Here is a 23,699-nt window from a genome sequence, read left to right as displayed (position 1 = left end):
TATCCAAAATATATATTAAATTCTAGGCCACTATGTGGCTTTAAAGAGAGCTTGTTATTTGCAAATTTTGTAAATAACAAGATCTCTTTAAAGCTACATAGTTCATTAGTTCATTAAAACAGTTGCCTAATACAAAAATAGTTATTATATAGATATTAGGCCCTTTATTTAAATACATGCAATTATTTGTTTAAATTTTACTGGAGCCATGTCATTTTTTCATTTCTTCATTTTACTAAATACATTTTTTAATTAAAGTTAAGTAGCCTTTATTTGTCACATATACATTACTGCACAGTGAAACTCTTTCTTCACATATCCCATCCTTGGAGGGTTGGGGTCAGAGTACAGGGTCAGCCATGATGCAGTGCCCTTGGGGCAGGGGGGTTGAAGGCCTTGGTCAAGGGCCTGACAGTGGCTGCTTGGCGGTTCTGGGGCTTGAACCTTGATCTTTCAATCAACAACCCAGAGCTACCAACACCCTCAAGTTGTCATTAGATTAGGAATAAACCCATTCAATTCAAGTGATCTGTCAAAAAGGCTAATATATATTAGAACCTAATAATGAATATTTTAAATTTAATGGTATATAATATTTCTATAATACTTCAGCCACTTTTACAAAATGTAAAAAAAAACAACAACAAAAAAAAAAAACAATAAAACACCCAGTGTTCATTGATCCCTGGGGGTCACTGCATTCCACTATGAGAACCATGACTTTAAAACATTTGAGAGATGCTACTGATATACCCAGAGTTCCTGAATACAAGACCAATTAGTTACATGAACTAGGCATCATCTCCTGCATAAAGGTTTCTCATTTGCTTACAGCAGTTGTGTTGAAATGCAACAGTGTTACACAATCCAGTACAAATACTGGATTTGTACAAAGGGTTTTCCTGAGATAAGCTAAATAATGCCAGTGACCCCCCATTTAAGATATAATTTACAAACTGTAACAGTACTTTTGATTGAAGTTAACTGAATGTGTTTAGTGAACATAAAAATGAGTTGCTAGACTGATGGGATCATTCATTGTATTGATTGCAGTACTAATTATAAGCATTTTTGCTTGGTAAGAATGCAGTCATATGTTTTAGATAATTTAGTGATACCCTTTATTGATTCTTTCTGGTGCATGAAAACAACCCCTTTCCTTTGTCAGTGAAATGAGCTCATGATTACTGTGATAAGACTGTGGCATTCATACAACTTGAGAGAGACACCAGCTGGTTTGTGATCATTTATGATTTTGACCTAGACAATACTGGTCTATAGCACACACTATTAGCTATGGTGGGCAATTGTGGATCCAAGCATTCATTTAAAAGCGTTCAGAAGACACTACACACCACCCTTCAAATAATTAATGCCTTGGCTGATGAATTTACTCTTCTATGTACATGTACACATAATCTGTGAATTAGATTTTTTTTTTAAAAAGTCATTACATGCAAAACTGAAGTTCTAATATGAACACCAAGCTAAATAAAGCTTTGAATTTTGGAATTTGAAATAATACATTCACAGAGCACAGCATCATCACTGTACTGTTCATCTGATTCAACTGGCTATTAACCATTATCAAATATTAGTGGAAATATACATTCTATTTCTCTTGAATTTACATTTGTGTTGTTGGATGCCATCTGCTAACAAGGGACACACAATTTCAGTTTAGTCAGACCGTTTTAATGAGGTTTTGTTGGAGGACTTCAAATACAATGCCCAAGAGGCAGCAGTAGTACCATGCAGAGTAATAGCACAATGCTGTCACCACACAAGTTTGGCACAGTGGGCAATGTCTGGACCAGAAAGAATAATGATTAGGGTGCAATATGAAAAAAGCTATCAATTTGAGGATGCACAAATGATAGTCTAGAACATAATCACACACCGTTAAGTGTTCACATTGATTACAGTATGTAATTGATTAACTGATTGCAACAGCACATAAACCAGTAAAGACCCCAAAATAGTTTTTTACTGAAGAAAAAAAAATAGATACAAATGCATTTGTCCAGATATAGTGATTTATCAATCACCATATCGCAAACCATGCTTATTACCAATGAAATTATTGTCAATTCCAATATATTCCACTCCAAATATAATCTCTTATTGCTGACCTCAATCTCAGGGCTAATAATAATGTTTAATAGATATAGATGTATAATATAATAAACATCAGCACTGGATTATGGTTACAAGGTTTAACAATCAAATTTGTGAGTACAGAATCAATTGGAGTGGAGATTTATGACATGCACGGGTCTTTTCACTGGACAGAAGAGATAAGGAAAAATTGTCATTGAGCAAAAGATGCAAGAGCAGCAACAGGCAAGCACATTCCCCAGCCACACTGCTGGCACATGCATTTATTTCACTTATCTGTTCTCATATCTCATATCAAAATAATTTAATATAGCATTTTATTATTTTATTTTCAAAATGTTTTCCATGTAAAACTCCCTTGTCCTGTCAACTTGTGAGGTTACATATAATTACAGCTAATCGTTATACTTGCTGGAGGGCTTGCACTTCCACAGTGTTAATAACTGGTGGAGAGATTAACTATACTGAAATAATGTGTGAATAAATCAGTGGTGTGACTCACAGTAGCATAAAAACAACCACACTTTAAAATGTACAAATATAGTGAGCTAGATACGGTCAGAAGATAAGAGCAAGGAAAAATTGTACATTAAATGATGACAAAGTAAGTGTCCAAAAAGTATATAATAAATATAGTACATAATATTTGAATCAGATATGAGCAAACTGAAAACACTCTGTGTATTCTTCTACATTTTATAATTAGTGCAAGCATGCAACTAAAAAGGAAAAAAGGACATACAAAACAATGAGAATGAGTAAAGAACTCTAGTTGGCTCCTGTAAATGTCTGCTCCCTAAGCACTCCCATTTAAACACTCTGCTTTCCTGCATCATCTACCAAATGCATAAGTTGAGTGATGGCGAAGCTGGGGTTAAGATGGCTGACACAGCAGGCCGTCGTTTCAAATGAGCACTAACTAAATTACACTCCTTCCATTACCGTAATGAAAATTCTTTCCTACTGGGAGGGGAGCCAGTAGTGGAAAAAAGTTATTGACTCTTTGGCACACAGGCATGACACAGTAGTTACAGACCTCTCTCTTTAGGATTTGCACACATGCACAAAGTGCCCACGTAAATATAATGAAAGTGGAGGTGACTTTCACAAGTGGTGTGCTACATATAGACAGGAGATAATGGATACTGACCCGTGGAGGCGCTCGATTCGGATATACTCTTACACAGTCACTTTTTAGCTTGCACACCCTCACAAACACACATAAATAGAGGTGGAACATGCTGTGAGCACCAGTATGCATGCAATAGGTGTATCAAACAAGATGAAAATTTTTACATATGAGTATAATATACAGACATGGCATACACACACATTTCTGGAAGCCAGAACAAACACATCAGTGCAGTATAGAGCCAGCACATTGAGCATGGGCTGAAATGATTCCCTTATATGTGATATCAAAGAATTGTTCTGGACCCACATAGAGACAGCACATAACCACAGGCCACACATAAAATTTAAACAGTGAAGACGGCTGACATGATAGAAGAGGAATATAGACAAATGCACACATGGTCAAGCAGCAATTATAGCTTAAGCAAATCAAAGTAAAAAAAGGAAAACGTGGGATCCTGAGGATGAGTGAACTGGTATAGGTATACTGACACACAGACACAATTATCAGAGGTAATATCACACCTTTAACATGTTCTCTTGTACATCCTCAACGATGACCGAAACTTTTAATAGTCTCTTCCTGCAGTTAACATACAGCACTGTCAAACAACTGTCTAGGGCAATTGTAATAGCATTTAAATGCAAAATAATGCAATAGTTAACAATATACAGGTGGCAAATGATATACTACATAGCATATAACTATAACCTTCCCATATTAAATCTTCTACCTACTCAGAGGAACCCATCAGTAAAGGGCATAATCTACAGTGGCTCAGAGAACGATTGACATTCTATCAGAGGGCTCCTGAGACTATAGAGTAATATGGTCATCACTCTTCTCTAATTTTTATTTTCTTGCATTCTCTCCATGTCTCACATTCTCCGCATGTCTACAGATCTGTACAACGCTCCTGCTTGCTGTAGTGGTCAAACTGGCTCTTCCAATGCATCATGTAGGAGCTCCAGCGGTGGAATTCTGCCTTCCATTGCCGTTCAGCATCGTCAATGTTGTCTGGATATAAAGAGAGAAGGAAATAGATAGGGAGAAACAAATATCATGTCATTATGTCTAATTTTGCTTAAACTGTAAATTTTATATAAAGTCACAAAAGCTAAATCGTTTTTAGCTCTAGTCTACAGTCATGGAAAGAGCTACAGATTCAATATTGTGATTAAATGACTAGAAACCTAGCTTATATAGAGAAAAATTAGGTGATGACTATGAATGACCAATTTAATGCATTTCACAAAGTGGGGGAAAAAATGTAACCAGAATGGAAAAGTCAGCATGAGGTGAGAGCAGAAGAACAAACAGTGCAGAGATCTTTCAGACATATACACCAAGTGATCCCATTAAACAAATTACTCAGCAGCACAACAGCCCACTCAAACCCCACCCTTTTATTAGAGCAAAGACCCTCTCTGGAGGATTTGCAGTTTATGAGTTCAGGTCACTGCAGCCAAATTACCTCACACTCTTGAAAAAAAAAATGGTACAGCTTCATGTTCTGGTTCACATCCAGTAGAAGACAACCAGTTGTTTAGTTTACTTCCAAGATACACATCAAATGACAAGGCAATTCCTTATGGACTGAAATTCCTTTTTTACTGTGTGGTCTATACGGCATGCTCTCATACACTCTGAAGCCATTTAACAGCACAATGCCTGCCATGTATATAGAATATATGTATCATTGATCCTATTTAATTTTAACCTAAACTGAATCATCTTACATAAGAAAGGAAAGATGAACAAAAACAGAGTAGTAAATCAATTTTTGCTTTTCTTATCCCATTTATTTTACTTAGCCTTTCTTGTCTAAACAATGTTAAACATAAGTGAGCCATTTCAAATATTACCACATAGGTTGTTTCTCTAGCCACTAGTGCTTAACATTCCCAATTTCTCAGTTCACCATTCAGTTCATTGTTCCCTGTGTCCATGCTCTGAAATGAATATCAAGCAAGTTATTAGGATGGTAACATTTTCAAGTTAAAATGTCTTAATGGCTGACAGAATGAGGGAGCATGGCCTTTACTGACAAATTGCATATAAAATGCATCATGTAGGAACTCCAGCAGTGAAAAAGCAAGAATCTTAACAATTTATATCACATAATTTATATTAACATAAATTGAAAAATGTTAGTCATTTTTTTCTGTTAGTTACCAGTTATATTAAGTAGGCGAGGCAGAAACCGGTTCCACAGGGCACATAGCTGTGTTTTCAGCCCTTTGTGCACCTTCATTGCATCTGTGTTTAGGCCCACATGCTTCTGCTCTGTTGCTGTGAAGAGAGGCCATCGCCGTCGGCTCTCTACGGATCCGTCAACGTTGATATTGGGATTGCTGAATAAAAAAATTAAAGTGAAAATAAAATTGTCATCCCATCATTACACTATAGGGAAGAAAATCATGCACAGAACAATTTATCCACTTTTTCCAGGCACACACAAGCTCACATAATTCTATTTCACTCACCCTGTACGAGCAAAATTAGCCCAGTATCTCATCATACGTCGACTGAGCTTCTCCTCTTCTGCAGTGTAGTTAAGCCTCTTCTCCAAAGGCAGGCCAAACACAAATTCAATTTCATAGCCATGGATCACTCCCATCCACTCAGGCCAGGCCAGGTTAGAGGCTCGATGGTCAAAGAGGTAGAGGTACACAGCCACTGTGAACCATACAGAAAGGTGCTGTGTTATAAACAAGATGGCATTTTAAAAATGAACCATAAATCCAGAACCTAAAGTGCAAATCAAAACTACTATTCCTGTTCACAGTTACCTTGTGATTGGCCGCTGTTGATTGCTGGGCCTGAATTTGCCCAACCAAAGTTTCCTGTTGCTCCCGACTGGGCAGCGTTGGAACTATATTGAGCATAGGATCTTGCAAAGTGCTGCAGGGGGCAGATTACATTATGGTCTCCCACAATGTCATCCATTGCCTCGCGGTTTTTCAAAGGGTTGTCTTCATCCAACCAGTCTGTGTATTGAAGGATAACTGCCTCCAATCCAATATCATTGGCATGAGGAACACTCATTCTAACACCTTGTAGAAAGTCTTCCCTTGAGATCAGACTATCATTGTCCTTGCTGAAACCTGGTGCACCATAAATCAAGAAATATGACCCTTCATCCTGGTTTACACCCAAAAGAATTTGGGTATCCTTAAAGTTCCCTGAGTTCAACATGGCTTCAGGGTTATCAGGGACCACCACACCATCAACCACAGGCACAAACGAAAAACGAAATAGGCTGCTATATGGGAGTACCTGGAACTCATGGTCAATAAGCTCCTGTGGTTGCTTGTTCCTAAGGCAGTCAATTAGCTCAGTGTCATCATCATCAGGACAGCCTACGAATTTGGCCAGCTTGGTGGCCCTTCTTCGAGCCTCATCCATGCTTACTGTAGCCCAAGGGCTATTTGGCACACCACTTTGCAGAATGGCACGGGTGAATTTGGGGCGACTCTCTGGGGACAGAAGATGCATGCCAACTGAGGCTCCACCAGCACTCTCCCCAAAAATGGTCACCTGCTTAGGATTGCCTCCAAAAAAGTGAATATTGTCCTGGACCCATTGGAGTGCCATTCTCTGGTCTAACAGTCCCACATTTCCAGGAGCCTCAGAGGAGCCATTAAGGGCAAGAAAGCCAAAAGCACCCACACGATAGTTCATAGAGACCACCACCACCTTCTCAGAATGTGCTAGATAGCGACCGTCATAGACATCTAGAGAGGAAGAACCGCTGTAGAAGCCTCCACCATATATCCATACCATAACAGTGAGGTTGTGTGGCCGAGGGGAAGCAGGAACCCACACATTTAGGTATAAGCAATCCTCACTCATCATCTTGTTGGGGTTCCACATTTCGCTGCCAGGAAAGCCAGGAAATGAAGTGTCCACATACTGATAGCAAGCATTGGGATAATCTGCGGCTTCAAACACATCATTCCATGGCTTTTTGGGCTCAGCTGGCTTAAAACGCTTTTTTCCTACAGGAGGTTCTGCAAATGGAATTCCCAGAAAAGCAACAACATGGCTTCGATCTGGGGTGGGCAAGCGTATACCCTGGACACGACCTAACCTAGTTGTTACTATAAGCTCAGAGTCACTTTGTGTAAGGGAATGATGTATAAAGAAAATACAGAGAATAATAGAGAGGAGAAAGGTCTTCATGTTCACTTCTGTTTTTTGGTTATTTGGCTAAAGTGCTTGTTTTTTCCGGGATCAGCTCAGATTATAATCTGTGGAAGACAAAAAAAGGTAAAAATAAAAATAAACATTGTAACAACAAAAATATTGTAAAATAATAGGTCTTCACACACATATATATGAGAGAGAGAGAGAGAGAGAGAGAGAGAGAGAGAAAGATTTGTGATTCATAAGAAACAAGATTTGATGGGCCAAATTGCTGCTCTAATACTACAAATACTACAAAAGTTCTTTCTCTATGTGACTATTGCCCCTCATTTAGTACTAGTAACCTCTCACATCAGAAGACTTGTTTAAAGGAAATGTCTTAACACTCTCATACACCTGTGAGGTTGTTTATATTTTATGTGTTGTTTGGTTGCCATGATAACTGGATTAGTTTGAGAGGCATGGTTAGGGGGGAGGTACATGGCTTTTTCTGCAGCTGTGTAGGGAAGGTGCTATTTCTGTTCTTCTGTCCTACGTTGTGTGAACCATTAAGCACTCCACATGGTTAGACATTTGTATGGGAAAGGTTGAGGTTTTCCTGTCAACATCCATGTTATTTGTGTAGACAGATACTACAGTAGTACTACAACATAAGACATGACATTTGGTAGCCAGCATTTCCACTTTATTTTACACTACAATTTATTTGCCCTAGTATTCATCCTGGACAATTTTTATTGCTGCTTCATGTTTAGGTTTAGGCAGGGAAAGTGCACTTCTGAGTATTTGGGGAAAGCATAAGGCAAAGATCACATAGCTACTGATGGGTGGCTTCTACTTTTCTCTTGTAAATATGACTTGTGCATTATGTCTATTTGTGGAACTAAAAGCTTGATTTGGAGTTTGTTTGTACTTGGAACTTACTTTTGTGTACTTGTGCAAATGCCAAACAGGGTTATAGGAGTGGTTGGCGTTTACTTTTGCCATGCTTTTTTCCTCAACCAATTAGATAAGGAAGCATTGATTCTATTTTATTATATTTTATTATATTGTTTGTGAGGTAAGTTAGCTCTCTCCATCTCAGGTAATTTTTGTTAGTTATTTTGCTATTAGCCCAACCTGAAGTTATTACTTTATTATTCTATTCTATTCTATTCTATTCTATTCTATTCTATTCTATTCTATTCTATATCTATATCTATTATTTATTGTGTGGTTGTAGGCATAGAGAATATTAAATTGTTTTTCTTCGTTTTCAACTTGGACTTGGTTTCTTTTAGCAAATAGACTGTAGAAATACTGCAAAAGCTGATATACTTTTATTAACCTTCAATTCCTGTTATTAAATTGTTTGCTGAGAGTTTCTGTAGTGGTACTAGTGGAGCCTGTATTAGTGTTTAAATGTTATTTGTGCTATTGTTTTTTTTTGTTTGTTTGTTTTGTTTTTTTTTTAGATATTTTTCAGTTTCCCTTTCTGACATATTTTGGAGGTCAAACATGTTGGATATGTCTAAAATTATATAAACAAATCTTTGAATAAGACACAGTAAACACTCAACATTGCAAACATTTAGGTTGCTAGATATAGCAAGTAATGTTAGGGTCACAGGTTTTCATCCAAATGCAGCATTTAGCTTACAGCAGTTTATTATTGCTGAACTGCTGGATGTCCAGATGCTCTGACAACAATGTGGGTAATTGGATAATTGGAATAGTTTTAGGTGTATTAGAGAGGGATAGTATCATCCTGCATGTAAAGGTGCTGCTCTCATTTTTGCAGTATAGCTCATAGTCACAGAACAATCCAAATTAATCTGTAACAGTTCAGAGCAAAGGCCAGGAAACATACATGCTGGCTAAACGAACCATATGCTAGCTGCGCCAAATCATAACTCAGGTTTCACTATATTGAGACTGAGTCTGTTTGCTAAACAAAAATGGGGAAATACTCAGGAAGGTTTTGGCAGTCTAATTAATATAAAATTGGATCATCCTGAATGCACAGCCAGCAGCATTGAACTGAAGCCAGGACTGTTAAATATTAGATCGCTTACATCTAAAGCACTTATTGTTAACAAAACTATTACTGATCAGCAGTTTATTTTACAATGTTTAACAGAAACATGGATTAAACCAAAGAAGTAAGTAGCATTAAATGAAGCTAGTCCTCCTGGACATCAGCTTCATGTAACTGGCAGAGGACGAGGTGTTGCAGATATTCATAATAATACTGTATGTATCACAAAAAAATAAACATTAATTCAATGCATTTGAAGTTCTTTATATTAACATACCATACATAGCCACAAAAACATAAATCTACTCAGTCGATTCTGCTAATTATTATATACAGACCCCCAGCAACATATTGTAAAAACCTACATAAATACTAACCCCCTGGTGTAACAGTCTCATAGCATACTGTCAGCTACAAATTATGGGATGGACCTAAGATATAAATTGCTTTGTGACACAATATATGGCATCTCAACACAATCTGTCAATATAGAAAATATAATCTCTGTTCAGAGCGCATTAGAAATTCATGAAGCAGATGGAGGAGTTCCTCTTCTTTAAACAGGAAGAACTTTTTGAACATAAGCATGCATAGACACAAAAATGCTCCTAGCACCAGCTCATCATCACTCTATTACAAAACAAAGCTTTATGTCTGAAAATTGTGAAATAATTACTAATTACTAATTTTAGGAATGAGCCACCAAGTTCATGGTGTACATTTATAAATCAAGCAGATAGAAAATCTGTCCCTCATGTGAAGTGTACTCATTTCTGTTACTCATGAAATGTTTTGTATATATAGCTGACTTTCTGTAGTTTACAAATAACTGAATTAGTAGTGATTAAAACCTTATCTCTGCAAAGTCAAGATAATGATTTGTTTCATCACTATCTTTTATAATAGGTTTAAAAGAAACCAGTTCATGTAAAATATTATTTAATATAATGAGAAAATATAAAGAAATAATGAGAAAAATTGCTAAAGAGCCAAATATTAGTAATATTACCCAAATATAACCAAACATAGTGGTTGTAATGCTTGTAAATGAGTTGATGCATCTTTGAGTAAATCACCTCAGTATTGTTTATTTTTTATAGTGCTTATAACAATGGACAGCTTCTATATATTGTTAACAAATCTGTCCCTAATTAGTAAGCCAGATGCAACACTGACAAAGAAAAACACTAATAGGAAGCCTGTTCCAAGGCTTTGTAAAATAAAGTTCTGCCCCTGCTTTAGCCTGCAATATTCAAGGTACCAAACAAATAGCCTTCACTCGGATACTGTGCTATGAGACCATTCAGTGTTTTATAGGATAATTGTATTATTTTATAATCAATGCACAGCTTGATAGGAGTCAATGTAGTGTGTATTAAATAGGAGTGATGTGGTCATATCTTCAAATATGAGTAAGGACGCTTGCAGCTGCCTTCAGGACCAACTAGAGCTTGTATATCCACCTACTGAAACATCTAGATAGTAAAGTATTACAATAATCCAACCTAGGGGTAACAAAAGCATGCAATAGTTTTTTTTTTCCAGTATTTTTTTTTTGTGTAGTATTATTATAGTTATAGTTCTTATCTGAGAAATAAGTCCTAGTAATATTATCTATATGCGCTTTGATAGATTGGAGTCATTGATAGATTGCCAGTCAAGTGTCACATCAAAGTCTTTTGCTGCTGCACCTGACTTTTATTTGCTTTACAAGCACACAGGCCATCCAGAAACATGAAGAAAGTGGAAAGAGGATACAGACCGAGGAAATGGTTAAGAGTCATCTCTCTATATAAAATCAACTTCTACAATCTCATTTCTTACGGATATAAACACACCATATGTGTTATAAATGTGTAGGATACATACAGGTTGAATTAATAATTATAGACTGTAGTATTTTTCTTTTTCGCAAACATTATGAAACGAATACCACACAAGGGTTATTGTACGTGTCAAAAAATGAAGATCATGAGCAGCATTCTTTCAGCTGAAAACCTACTTTGCTGTGAACTGTGTGAGACAACATAAGCTTTGTTTCTTTTAATATTTTTTTTCTTTCACAGGTTTTATTTTACTTTCATAGTTGACCATTTATGAAGAACCACACAGTTTGAGGACTTTCAGGACTGTCAGCTTACTAGAAAGGAATTTGCAAGTATTCTTACATATCCAGTGTATCCAGCAGTTTTCATCAACTGATTTATATTTACTTAGCTACTGTACTTTAGCTGAAAGCAATGATAGGCAAATAATCAACAATTTGCATACAGGCACAAAAACAGAAGCATTAATCCGTTTTAAATGATATGATGATCTATGCATCTGATTTTGATCCATTGTATATTTCTGTATTTTGTGTGCATTTGACTGAGGGGCCTTTGTTTAGTCACATTAAAAATTGTAATCATTAAACTCCTTTAGTCTATAACTAAAGGCTATTTTACAAAATTAAATGTTATTTCTGAAAGATATAAATACTTAGGAAATAGAAGTTGAAACTTATGTTATGAATCTGTCTAATAATACATGAGAATCCTATGTAGAAAATATAATTTACATACCACTGTTTAATGTAATCCTGTGAGGAACGTCTCATGTGACATGTATCGTCACTACTATATCAAATGAGCCTTTGTTAACAATGCCCTATAAAATAATTCTAAGACAAATTTGTACAGTACTATGTTTTAAGACAGTGACTAATCATTATTTATTGATGCCCCCTTATAACTTCCTTAAGTTAGTATATACAGGCCACTGCTTAAAGCTAAAAAAAAAAGCTGTGTAGTAAGTATTATATATCTGTTTTAGAAAAACAATTCTTTGATTGCTTTGCACTGGACACGACAGTAAAACAGAGTGATTGTGGTGGCGCCCAAGGGACTGGGAAACAGGGGTGCCTGTCAGTGTGTCTCAATGGACTTATTAATATCCAGAAGAACAGCTGCTAGCTGGAGACAGGCGTAAAGAAAGGGGGAATGAGCATGGGGGATAAACACGGGAGAGAGGCTCAAATTAGACCCTGGAATCTGTGTATGAAGTTCGCAGGGGGATTCATTTTCAGCTTGGGATTACATGTAGTAATATGCACTGTCATATCTTTATATACTCCTTCCCCTCTCCTCCGTACTCTGCCTCTTTCTTTCCAAAATAAATACTTGTACCACAGTGAAACAAATATACTCCTAATCATTGTCAGCTACTTAGATTGATGATCGGAAGCAGATTAGCAATTTGTAGTCAGTTGGTTTAAGTAAGTCAGAGATAAAATAAAGCACAGTTAGGCTACACATGTATGCAGTGACATTTTAGGACTTTCTTTCTACAAGAAATCCTACACCATGCTGCACATGCTCTTTAGGGCTTTTTTTTCCTCCAGCATTTATAAAGAATTTTACTTTACTACTACAGTGTGTGGTTGCAATAGAAATGAAGAAACCATACTATCAAATCTCTGCACAGTCTTGACATTTGGGTTAACATAACCACCATGCATACAAGCTAAAAAGGGGTCAATAAGAGAATATGATATTATCATGATTATGTATGGCATAATATACTGTATTGAAAATATTGTGAGTGTTTTTAAAAAACAAACAAAAAACCATTTAGATCCTCAGGTCTAAATTCAAATTTATCCACATACTAGGTCTACACACAAGGGAACACAATATCCTAGGTTGCCTTCTGCTATCTTCAGTTCTGTGGGTGACTGTTTGCTTCCAAACCTTTCAGTGAGCTCAAGGTAATGCAAGAAATTTTTGAAAATGAATTCATGTCAGTTTAGACTTTAGGATGCAGCGAGTGTTTCTTTGCACGTTTGCGCAGTAATTATAATACTATGCTCCTACAGTCACACATAGGCTACACTCCTACATAAGACTTACAGTTCACTGACCTACTGATCAACCCACAAATCACAGGGATATTTCCATTTTGTGCTTAGTCTCACAGCTGGCCAGCTGCCAGCAGTACAGTGCAATGCTACTATTAAAATGATCCATTGCTGTGACAGAATAAATTAAAAAACAGATGTAATTCTGCCTGAAGCGTTTGGAAGCTTATTAATGAACAACTTTAAATAAAAATGGTAAAAAACTGTTTTTTTTTCTTTAACTGTTTTTGATTTTTTTTTTTTTAAAAATCTGAGTCTAGAAGTATCTAATGATTGCAGAATGAAGAAATATCACTGTAAAATACTTCAACGCATTTGTGATTTAGGCCTAGTATAATTGAGTTAGCTCATAATGCATGGATCTGTGCTCCACATAGGAGGGCTTGTGCACATCTAATTAAGCAGTTCAGGACCAGACGAGCTGGAAAGGATGTGAGACAGGTGCTTGAGGTAAACAAGACTTAATTTTAGAGCGCACTGCCTCCGAGTGCGCGTGCGTTGGGGTGTGTTCACGAGCCGCCTGATTTCTCTCTCCGTGTCTGCAGCAAAGCTACATCTACTTACATCCAACCAGTCGTGCAAAATAATGAAATCACCCAACGCGCGCATATCCATCACCGGCTTCGTGCATGCTTTCCGAAGCCTTGCTTTCCCGAAGAACAAAACAGACTTACAGGTTGCGAACGTTAACGTATTGCTTCATATGCACAACCCAGTCAATCTTGTCAAGTTTAATTATAGTGGACAAATTGGCCTCAACAAAGACTTGCAAGCGAAATACAGTGACCAATGCACTTTAGTGAGAAGAGATTTCAACCAGTGTTCTGCAGTGTACTACTATTTAAATACTACTAATAGCATTAATAATAATAATAATAATAATAATAATATGTAAAAGAATAGCGAATTTAGAATAAATAGTTTTAATGAGATTGAGAAAAACGATCACTGCAAAAGGAAATGGCCATCTCATGATATATCTCGGATCAGTCGAAAGGTCATTAAAAAACTAAGCATGTGCGGCATTTTCCGAAGAAACTAAATAGCATCGATCAAATGACAACGTCGGAAAATTGACAAACGCAGATGTGTGCATAACCTCAACAAACACACGCAACAGCGCGTGAAGACGCACTAGAGGCACGCACCGCACACGCAACCCCGCTCCTTCATATCACTGCGCTTATCATGTCGCTGCGCAGTGTTTACTTTCGATTGTAAACGGGTCGCTTGAGCAGAACTTGAACAGGAACAGAGAGCAATTGAAGGTTTTAAAGTGGCTCAATGAACTGTACCTGGCGATTCCCGTTGACGAGGCGGCTTGACTCTCTTCCTTTTCCCTCCTTTCTCTCTCCTGTCCTTGAGCGGAACAAGCCGGAATGATGGCCGTGCTGCTGAGAGTGGGTGTAGAGGTGGGCAGCGGCAGCGGCAGCGGTCAAGCACAGGACAGAGAATCTCTGCCTCGACTGTCACAACCAAAATTACTACCTCGGCCCTTTAAACGCTTGATGTCACCTCTCTCGCAGAGATTACGATTTGGGGCGATTGGACTAGAGTCGTACTGCACTGCTGTGTCGATAGGGGGAGACTGATAATGAAAAAATAAAAGCACAGCACTGTATTCTCGCGAGAAAAAAACACCCATTTCTCATATCCATATACTGCAAGTAGACGAGCTGCTGAATTAAGTGCAATTATGTAATCCCATTTAGCCATTTTTTTCTTTAAAACACACACTGACACATTCGAGATTAAGTAAACAATCACTTAAACGCGTTTAGAGACAAAATCCAGTGTTTTAAATGTGTTTTTTATTTGATTATTATTTTCCCCCCAGTATTTACTTCTAAAATGAATGCATTCCCACTGAAACCATGATGAAATAACAAATACAATACATCTTCGTTCATTCATGAAGGCCACATGTCAGCCACCTGAATTACTGTAATGCCCTGAAGCTGAATTTTTTTTTATTATAAAGCACACTGTGTACCTTCTAGAATTTTCCACCCTGTTATGAATGTTCTATTATTGCCATAAGAATAAAAATGAGAGCAGATCAGTCAACCCACAAGTCACTTAAAACCTTTAATATTACTTAATAAAATGATAAGTTTATTCATTCATTCATTCATTCATTCATTCATTCATTCATTCATTATCTATACCCGCTTATTCCTAATTAGGGTCACGGGGGTCTGCTGCAGCATTTTTACTCCAGCATTTCCTAAAAGATAGATACAGTGATTTTAAATGTGTTATATAAACCTTGTGTGTGTACCACTTATCAAAGTAACTATGAATTTATTTGTTTACATGTATATTAGTTAACTCTTATTATAAAGTAGTGTAGTCTTTCATATAAAACCTTATGTATTTTGCTTGCATAGTTAGTAAAAAAAGCCTTTTTTTCTGACACTTTGTATGCCACAATATTTTGTTATGTCTACATATCTACTTTATTATTTATTATTTAATTACACCTTTATTTCTCATAAATTGAATTCATTTATGTGGGACTAATTTGATATTTTATCACAACCTACAAAAAATGGTTCAAACTGTTTCTAAAAAAGCAAAACATTGCAAAACAAATGTCCTGAATGTGATTGAAGCTCAATTTTATGAATACAAACTTTATATTACACTCTCAGAAAGAAAGGTACAAAACTGTACCTTTTAAGGTACAAATGGCCGTCGCTGGGGTGGTACCCTAAAGGGTACAATTTTGTACCTTTAGTCATACCTTTATAACTCATTTTGGGAACATAACTGTACACTAAGGATGTATTGTGTACCTTTAAAGGTACCATTATATTTTTTGTTCTCCTAGGAACAAAATTGTACCTCTGCAGTTCCCTTATTTCTGACAGTGTACAATTAATTAGCCTAAATTTTAAACTGTTACTATTATGAATCACAATCTGTGTAGCCATCGTACAACTTTTTTTTGGGTATAATTTTGACGTCAACTACAAAATAACACTTTAAAAGCTTTTTAATAAGATAAAGAGTCTTTATTATCATTGTAGTGATACAAAGAAATTTGGTAGGTAGCTCTCAGAGACCAGCAGCAAAAGGGAGTATAAATTTACATTACAACAATCTAAAAATATAAAATAAAAAATATTTAAAAATATTATAAAAATATACAATATAAGAATATACAGAGAAGCACAAAAGATAAATAAATACAGAGTGGATGAATGAATGAATCAGTGAATAAATACAGTGGGACATGAATATTAGTGCAAAAACAGTAACAGTGCAAACAGGTATTAATGAGAGGGGAAGTATTGCACAGATTATAAAAACAGCAGTACAGTTCTGGTTATAAACAACCTATAAGGTTTTACTCTGTACCTACACATTAAAAATACTGTATATTTGATACAAATATACAAACTATACAAATAATGATTTGGAGATTTTACAAGGAAATTTATATGTCACAAGTCAATGTACAGATTCACAAAGATGTGTTGCATTTGTGTTTGCTAACTTTAGACAGTAGTGGCTAGCTAGATGTCATGGACATTTTAGCCTTAAAGGCATCAGAACACATATACATTTATAACACAAATTTGCTGACTGCATCTGTTGCTGCTGCCAAGCTGGGCAAGCAGTACAGAATATGGTGATGGATGTCCAATAAGAATAAATTAGAGATTTTTTTTTGTATTAATTATGTAATAAAAGATTCAATTAAAGTAACTAGTTCCTGAGGTTCTCTGCTATTTTGTAGTGTAACCTATAATATATTGTTTTAAGTGGCTGTATTAAAAGTAAAAGATGGCATACAAGATAAAACAAGGTACAAAAAGATTCAATATGATCTTTAAATATGCCTCAAACAGAGAAAACTGGAATGGGTGATAATAAGGACAATGAAATATGGTGATAAATAGTTTGAAAGAATTTTTAATAAAAACAAATTAAACTAAAAATGTTTACACAAACAGTGAAGAAATACCAAGAGCAGATTGTTGTAATGCTGCTGTTAGATGCTGTTAGTTGTAATACTGCATCACTGCCTTTTATTGTCCGGACTTTGGTCTTTAATCATAGTTTCATCTTTTAAATTCAACATGCTGACAGTTAGGACACAAAATTGTCATAACATGTTGACAAGATAAAATCTCATCTGGGAGTAATGAATAATTAAAATTTTAAAAGGGCAGAAACTCTGAGAAATACTGTGTGATGCCACTACTATTAAATACATTCAATCATAGCAAGACATTTCATTAACTAATCTTAATAAAGCATGACATTTGAAAAGCATCAGCATGAGCATGTAAATGTATTTAAACAACACGTCAAAAGCACAATTATCTTACAGAACATTCAGTTTCTGCAAAAATTCAGGACAGCTTGGTTGATTGCAATCACCCTCAGGCTCTAAACACTTAAGACATTGATTATGTGCCTCGGTATATTCTGAATAATGGTGCCTCCCCCTTTACCCAGAATTAATTCTGCTTGATCTAACCACCACCATTACCAATTACATTAGGAGAAGCAGAATGCTGAAAGAGCTGAAGAGAGATTAAATAAATAAATAAATAAATAAATAAATAAATAAATAAATAAATAAACAAACAAACAAACAAACAAACAAACAAACAAACAGAATGTTCTTCTATAAGCACAATTAAAATATTTAGACTGCAGGGGTAGTATATCCATATGAAATTAAAAGATACTTCTGCTGCTTGAGTCATGGAGGCAGGACCATTTAGGAGCTACACGACGTATACCAGGCTTGCTACATGGGTACACCTGCTACATGGCCTTTTATTGTATAAATATTTCTGTCATATATTCAGAATGTGATAAGTCCATGGTGACCAATACCAACAATAACAGATCTAAGGAAGAACAGATCTGGAGCTCTTATTGCTATATTAATGTAGTAAAAAGCGTGACTGTGTCTAGTCTGTATTCTATTCTAGTGCTTTAAGCAGTTTAGGAGTTCATCTGCCTTATTGCATTTTGTAGTTCCTGCACCATCAGCACCAAAACAAATGACTAAACATGCACAAGCCAAGGAGAGAGAGAGAGAGAGAGAGAGAGAGAGAGAGAGAGAATACATGCATACCTGATGACAGAGGGGAGAAAAAGGCTGCTCAAGTATAAATCTATAATTGGGTCGGTAAAAGTAGCCGTTTGCTGATCCAAAGCTATTATCTAATTGCTGTGCTATTAGTAATTTAGTGAACACATCAATCTCTCTCTCTCTCTCTCTCTCTCTCTCTCTCTGCTTCCAAGTCATAGGTAGCATCCATAGCTTATGACAAACCAGTAATAAACATTTTGTTGAAACTGATAAAATATAGTAAATGCATACATGTGATTGTAACGCAGAAAGCAACACATGATGATGTTAAATCATTTTATTTATTATTTTACTGATCATTAAATTATTCATATGCATTATTTCATAACTGCCATTCCATACACAAACTCAACACTACCATCATGTGGTGACCAAGATGTGATCAGAGTGTCAGAGTGGATTTTAGATATGAATTATGCCTTTAAGCTAAGGTGCACAGACATTATTTAGTAATTTAATAATTAGTAATTCGTGCCATAATATATGTTAATGTTTTTCAGCACACATTTTATAAGTTTCAAGGTACATTTTTTACTGTTTAATTTGTTTACTTTGCGTTAATCATGTAGCAGCCCTTAGTCTGTAGGTTGATACATATATAGGAAGATACACACATTATCAATATGATAATGTATATACTGTAGCCTAATAAATCTAATGTTGTAAATCCATTTTCAACATGTCACAAAAATTAGCTGACCTAGATATTAGCATTATATATATATGATGGTTTATCTGCCAAATACAGGGTGTACAAGGAACAAGGAATTCATTTTAGTGTTGTCACACACAGAATAACCAAATAGTACGATACAACACAGCCAAATATAATGCAATACAGTGCAATGTAATGCAATACAAAACAATACAGTGCAATATGGTGTAATAAAATCAGATGCAATATATTTGTAGAAACTTTCCATGTATATACTGCTGATACAACAAACATGTAGGGATGTAATAATAATGTTTACTCTGATTCTAATATAGTGTTTTCCTGACAGTATTAGTGCAATTACTAATCAAATATGCCATAGCTGAATGTTAGCTCTGTTATTGTCAAGAAGATACCGTAATATGCACAGCCAAGTGGGTTAAAAAATAACCCAGCATTTTTAAAGTGAAATACGTGCTTTGGAAGATTATAAAGACTTTATATTGGTGTTTTTACTTATTGACTGCTTACACAGAATGTATTTGTTTAAGCAGGTGCATTTATGCATGATGTTATACCTGATTTATTTTGCCTCTTGTGCATGATGGTAAGACACGTTAACAAACAATTTATCAAACATTGGAATCCATGCTGACCCAAGCTCACTCTTTACAATCTTACACTGGAAATGGTTTGTCAGGCATATAATTTGATTTACAAGTTCTAAAGTAGAGCATGCTTGAAAACAGTTTAATGTTTAATAATCTATCCAGAATTAAATAAGGCTAAAGTCCATTGTCTTTTAACAACCTGAAAAAAACAACGCTCTGTTTCAAAATGTTATTTGCCCGTAGCATGTGATCAACTCTCTTTCTGCGTTCATTCTCCACTCATTCTGATTTTTTAGCCATTGTATTCACCCCAAGCACCAAAAAACATGAGAGCACTGAAAAACAACTTACATTTTGATTTAGTTAAAATTATATTTCCCTGAAGAAAAATAAAGATTTTATTTTGCTTACCAGGTAAAACAAATGATAAAACAAAATGCTTTAGAAGTACTATGTGTTTAAATCTTTTTCTTCTTCTTTATTATTATTATTATTATTATTATTATTATTATTATTATTATTATTATTATTATTAGCTAACTTGAAATGAATGGCAATAAAAAGATCTTTCATCTTTTCCCCATATGTTGATAAGCGCTTTCTTGCTGTTTGTAAAGAAATATTGACCTTTTGGTTCTTCTATTTAATTTGACCTGATCTTAGGATAACATGTTTATGTTATCAAACAACCAGGGGCAATGTTGTTGGGTTTCATTTGATTTGGAAGAATAATAATGTCCATCCCTAAAAGTTACTCTAAACTGAAATATAAAATAAAATATTATACAAATTGAGTTGTGTAAGAGATCTGGTGAATGTAAAGGGTGTGAGCAAATTGGTTTGATTAGGGAGTTGGTCCAATAATAAAAAAAAAATCTTGCTTATAAAAAGATTTGCTTTTAAATTAAAATTTTTATTTACATTTTTTGTATGCTTTAAAAAAAACAAAACAAACAACAACAACAACAACAAAAAAACATTTTATTGGTATATTTATGTGCAACTGCATGATGGGTCCAGAGTCTATCCCAGGAAAACCCTTGATTACATGCACATTTACAATTAGAAGAATGGATAAATCACATATTCAGACAGCCATATTCTTCTGTATAACAGTGTACCATTTGTATGGCTCCCTTATACAATGCTGCCATTGATTTTAGTTATATCTTTTGTCGGGGCATCTAATCTTATCTGCAAAGGGCCGGTGTGGGTGCAGGTTTTCATACCAATCAAGCACAAGCCACACCTGATTCCACCTGTTTAATCAGTTCATCTTGGTTTTCAGTAGACTCAGGTGTGGTTTCTGCTTGGTTGGAATGAAAAGCTACACCCTCACCTGCCCTGTGCGGATAAGATTGGACACCATGGCTACATGTCAAATGTCTATTACAGAACATACTTATGACATAATATAATAAAATAATATAACTATTGCATTATGCACACATTTTTCTCCAACACAGTTTATCAGTGTAATATATTGTCCCTTATCAGAATGACCAAACAAGAAAGGAATTCCTATATCTTGGTGTTGCTTGGGAAATTAGCAAAACAAACTGATGGGTTATCCACAGCAAAAAGAGGCTGTCATGTATCAATAGGTTATATCGACAAGGCTAGTCTGTTATCTTCACTGTAGTACATGTAAGACTTTTGTACTACATGTGAGACAGCTAAAATTAGTATATAAAAATATGGCCAGTGAGACAGTTTCTCCCAACCTCAAATCATAAATGAACAATAACATGAATAATATTGAAGTCCAAAAAGCTGTGTGTGTGTGTGGACCAATGCTTTCTTTTTCAGGCACTGTACAGTATTTATAAACAAATCAAAATACTGGAAATTTAGCCTTTGTACAATCATGGATCGTGGAAAATGACTAAAATAGAATTCTTGGTGATTAACAAATCATTTCATTAGTAACATCTGGCTGCTAATTATTCTCTTCATGATTGTGGAAGTATTAAGGGTGTGCTTATAATTTTTTTGGGCAAAAATTACTTAATGGTTATTTTACAGATATACTGTATGCCCTGTACTTGAAGTGCAATGTAGTAATGTTCTAATAATCATTTGGAAAAGAGAAGATTTAAGAGCCCATAGGATTTGACAGTTACACACGACAAGTCACCAGAAATACATTATCAGGTACACTAATTGAGTTAGTCTAGTATTATTTATAGCTTCTAATCTTATCTGCTCAAGTCTACTCCTCTGTGCTTATTAGGTTTCATAGAGTACATTGAAAAAACTGTCAACCATCAACAGCTCATGTGGCACGACTGCTAGTATGTAAAAACAATTTTACAAGTCCGCCTATCCATATGACTCTCCTGAATAAAAAAAATCCCCATCTTCTTCTGTTGTACACCATTTTCTAGACTTACATATTTCAGCAAGAGTCTAAGAGTGAGCAAGCATGAAAAGTGCATGATGGGGGATGAGGGCGTGGTGTTACATCATGCCATAAACCTTACTGCATCATGGTGAAACCCTCTTTATAAAAACTTTGCACCTTTGTAACATTGTGAATAAGGTGTGTTGGTTTTAGTGTACATTAGTGTGTTACTGGGATTTTGATTTGTGCTACTATGTCTTTTTCATGGAGAACTTATTTTATTATTCTGATCGTATGCCAGTTTCAAGTTTCAGGTAAGATAATAGTTTAGTAATTATGATTGGTAATAGTATTGCATTTTTAGAAACGTCTAAATAAACAAATCAGCAGATTTCTCTACTTAACCTGGGTGATACTATAGAAGTACACAACTTTGACATTGCCACATTCACATGCTCATTTTAATAAGAGAGATTTCTTTTTATTGTTCCATAGGAATTCACTCTGAGCACACTGAAGCACAGTATATAATTTTATGTATAATTTATACTTTATATTGAAAGGCTTTTTGAATAATTTATAACATGTATAGAAGATATCAAATGTATCTCAACTGTATATATACAACAATCAGACATAATATTAAAACCACTGACAAGCAAAGTGAATTACAATGATTATTTCATTACAGTGGCACCTGTCAAAGGATAGGATATATTAGGTAGAAACTGAACAGTTTTCTAAGTTGTGTTGGATGCTGAAAAGTTTATGAATTTAAGCACCTTTGACAAGGGCTAAATTGTGATGGCTAGACCTCTGGGTCAGAGCATCTGCAATGCAGCAGGTCTTGTGGGGGGTTCCTGGTATGATGTGGTTAGTACCTACCAAAATAGTCCTAGTAAGCACAGTCATTGAACTGGCAACATGGCAACAGTATTCCCTAATGACAGTGGCCTCTGTCAGAAGATAATGCACTCTGCCACACTACAAAAATTATTCAGGAATGATTTGAAGAAAATGATGAGTTTAATGGAACATGGAGCATGAAGAGTTCAAGGTCTGGATTTGGCCTCCAAATCCCCCAGATCTTAGTCCGTATGAGTATCTGTGCTGGACAAACAATTTCAATCATTTTGGGGATCTGCTGCTAACATCCTGGTGCCAGATACCACAGTACAACATTAGACAGCTGGTTTAAATATTATGGCTGATTAGAGTATATGTCTCATACACTCTGTACTATTAATTATCTTTTGTACCAACAGTATGTGCCATTCACCTTTTAAATATTTCAAATACATAACTGAACATTAAAATCTCCTGATGTAGATTAGAATGCACTTTTTAAAAAGAAACATGAAAACTACAGCGAATAGTAGTGTATAAAATATGAAATAATTTATTACTTTCAAAAAGATGTAAGTTCAGACAGGCATATTGACAAAACAGGTTTCAGTTAGAGCCTTATGTATTAATGCATTTTAATGGATAAGAAATTAAGTTATCTGTAAATTAAGTTTCTTAATAAATCTGAAGTTGTGCTGTCTTTATTAGGGCCCAAGCACTAGCAGTGCGAAGGGACCTCTTGTTCTTCTAAGGATTATTATTTATTTATTTATTTTATTTTATTTTATTTTATTTTATTTTATTTTA

At 35.3% G+C, this 23,699-nt stretch overlaps 1 protein-coding gene across 1 annotated transcript; it reads right to left on the bottom strand.

The window, feature by feature from the left end:
• Positions 1-1,673: 1,673 nt before the first annotated feature.
• Positions 1,674-14,917, bottom strand: ache (acetylcholinesterase). The gene is made up of 5 exons (XM_058395504.1): positions 14,613-14,917; positions 6,046-7,506; positions 5,740-5,932; positions 5,429-5,607; positions 1,674-4,270 (listed from the first exon to the last, which is right to left on the bottom strand). The coding sequence occupies exons 2-5, from the start codon at positions 7,436-7,438 to the stop codon at positions 4,149-4,151; spliced, it is 1,887 nt and encodes a 628-aa protein (XP_058251487.1). The 5' UTR covers positions 7,439-7,506; positions 14,613-14,917; the 3' UTR covers positions 1,674-4,148.
• Positions 14,918-23,699: the final 8,782 nt, after the last annotated feature.

Source organism: Hemibagrus wyckioides, linkage group LG07 (assembly GCF_019097595.1).
Source record: "Hemibagrus wyckioides isolate EC202008001 linkage group LG07, SWU_Hwy_1.0, whole genome shotgun sequence".
NCBI lineage: Eukaryota > Metazoa > Chordata > Actinopteri > Siluriformes > Bagridae > Hemibagrus > Hemibagrus wyckioides.
Note: the sequence above shows the minus strand (reverse complement) of the source record. Positions and strands in the feature narration are given on the sequence as shown.

Bases quoted from the DNA above. Each gene is read 5' to 3' on its own strand.
- ache (XM_058395504.1), bottom strand. From the start codon at position 7,438: ATGAAGACCTTTCTCCTCTCTATTATTCTCTGTATTTTCTTTATACAT. The intron at 5,933-6,045 runs GTAACTGTGAAC...TATGGTTCACAG, and splicing joins CAACAGCGGCCAATCACAAG to TGGCTGTGTACCTCTACCTC. The intron at 4,271-5,428 runs GTAACTAACAGA...CTTTATATCCAG, and splicing joins TCGCCTACTTAATATAACTG to ACAACATTGACGATGCTGAA.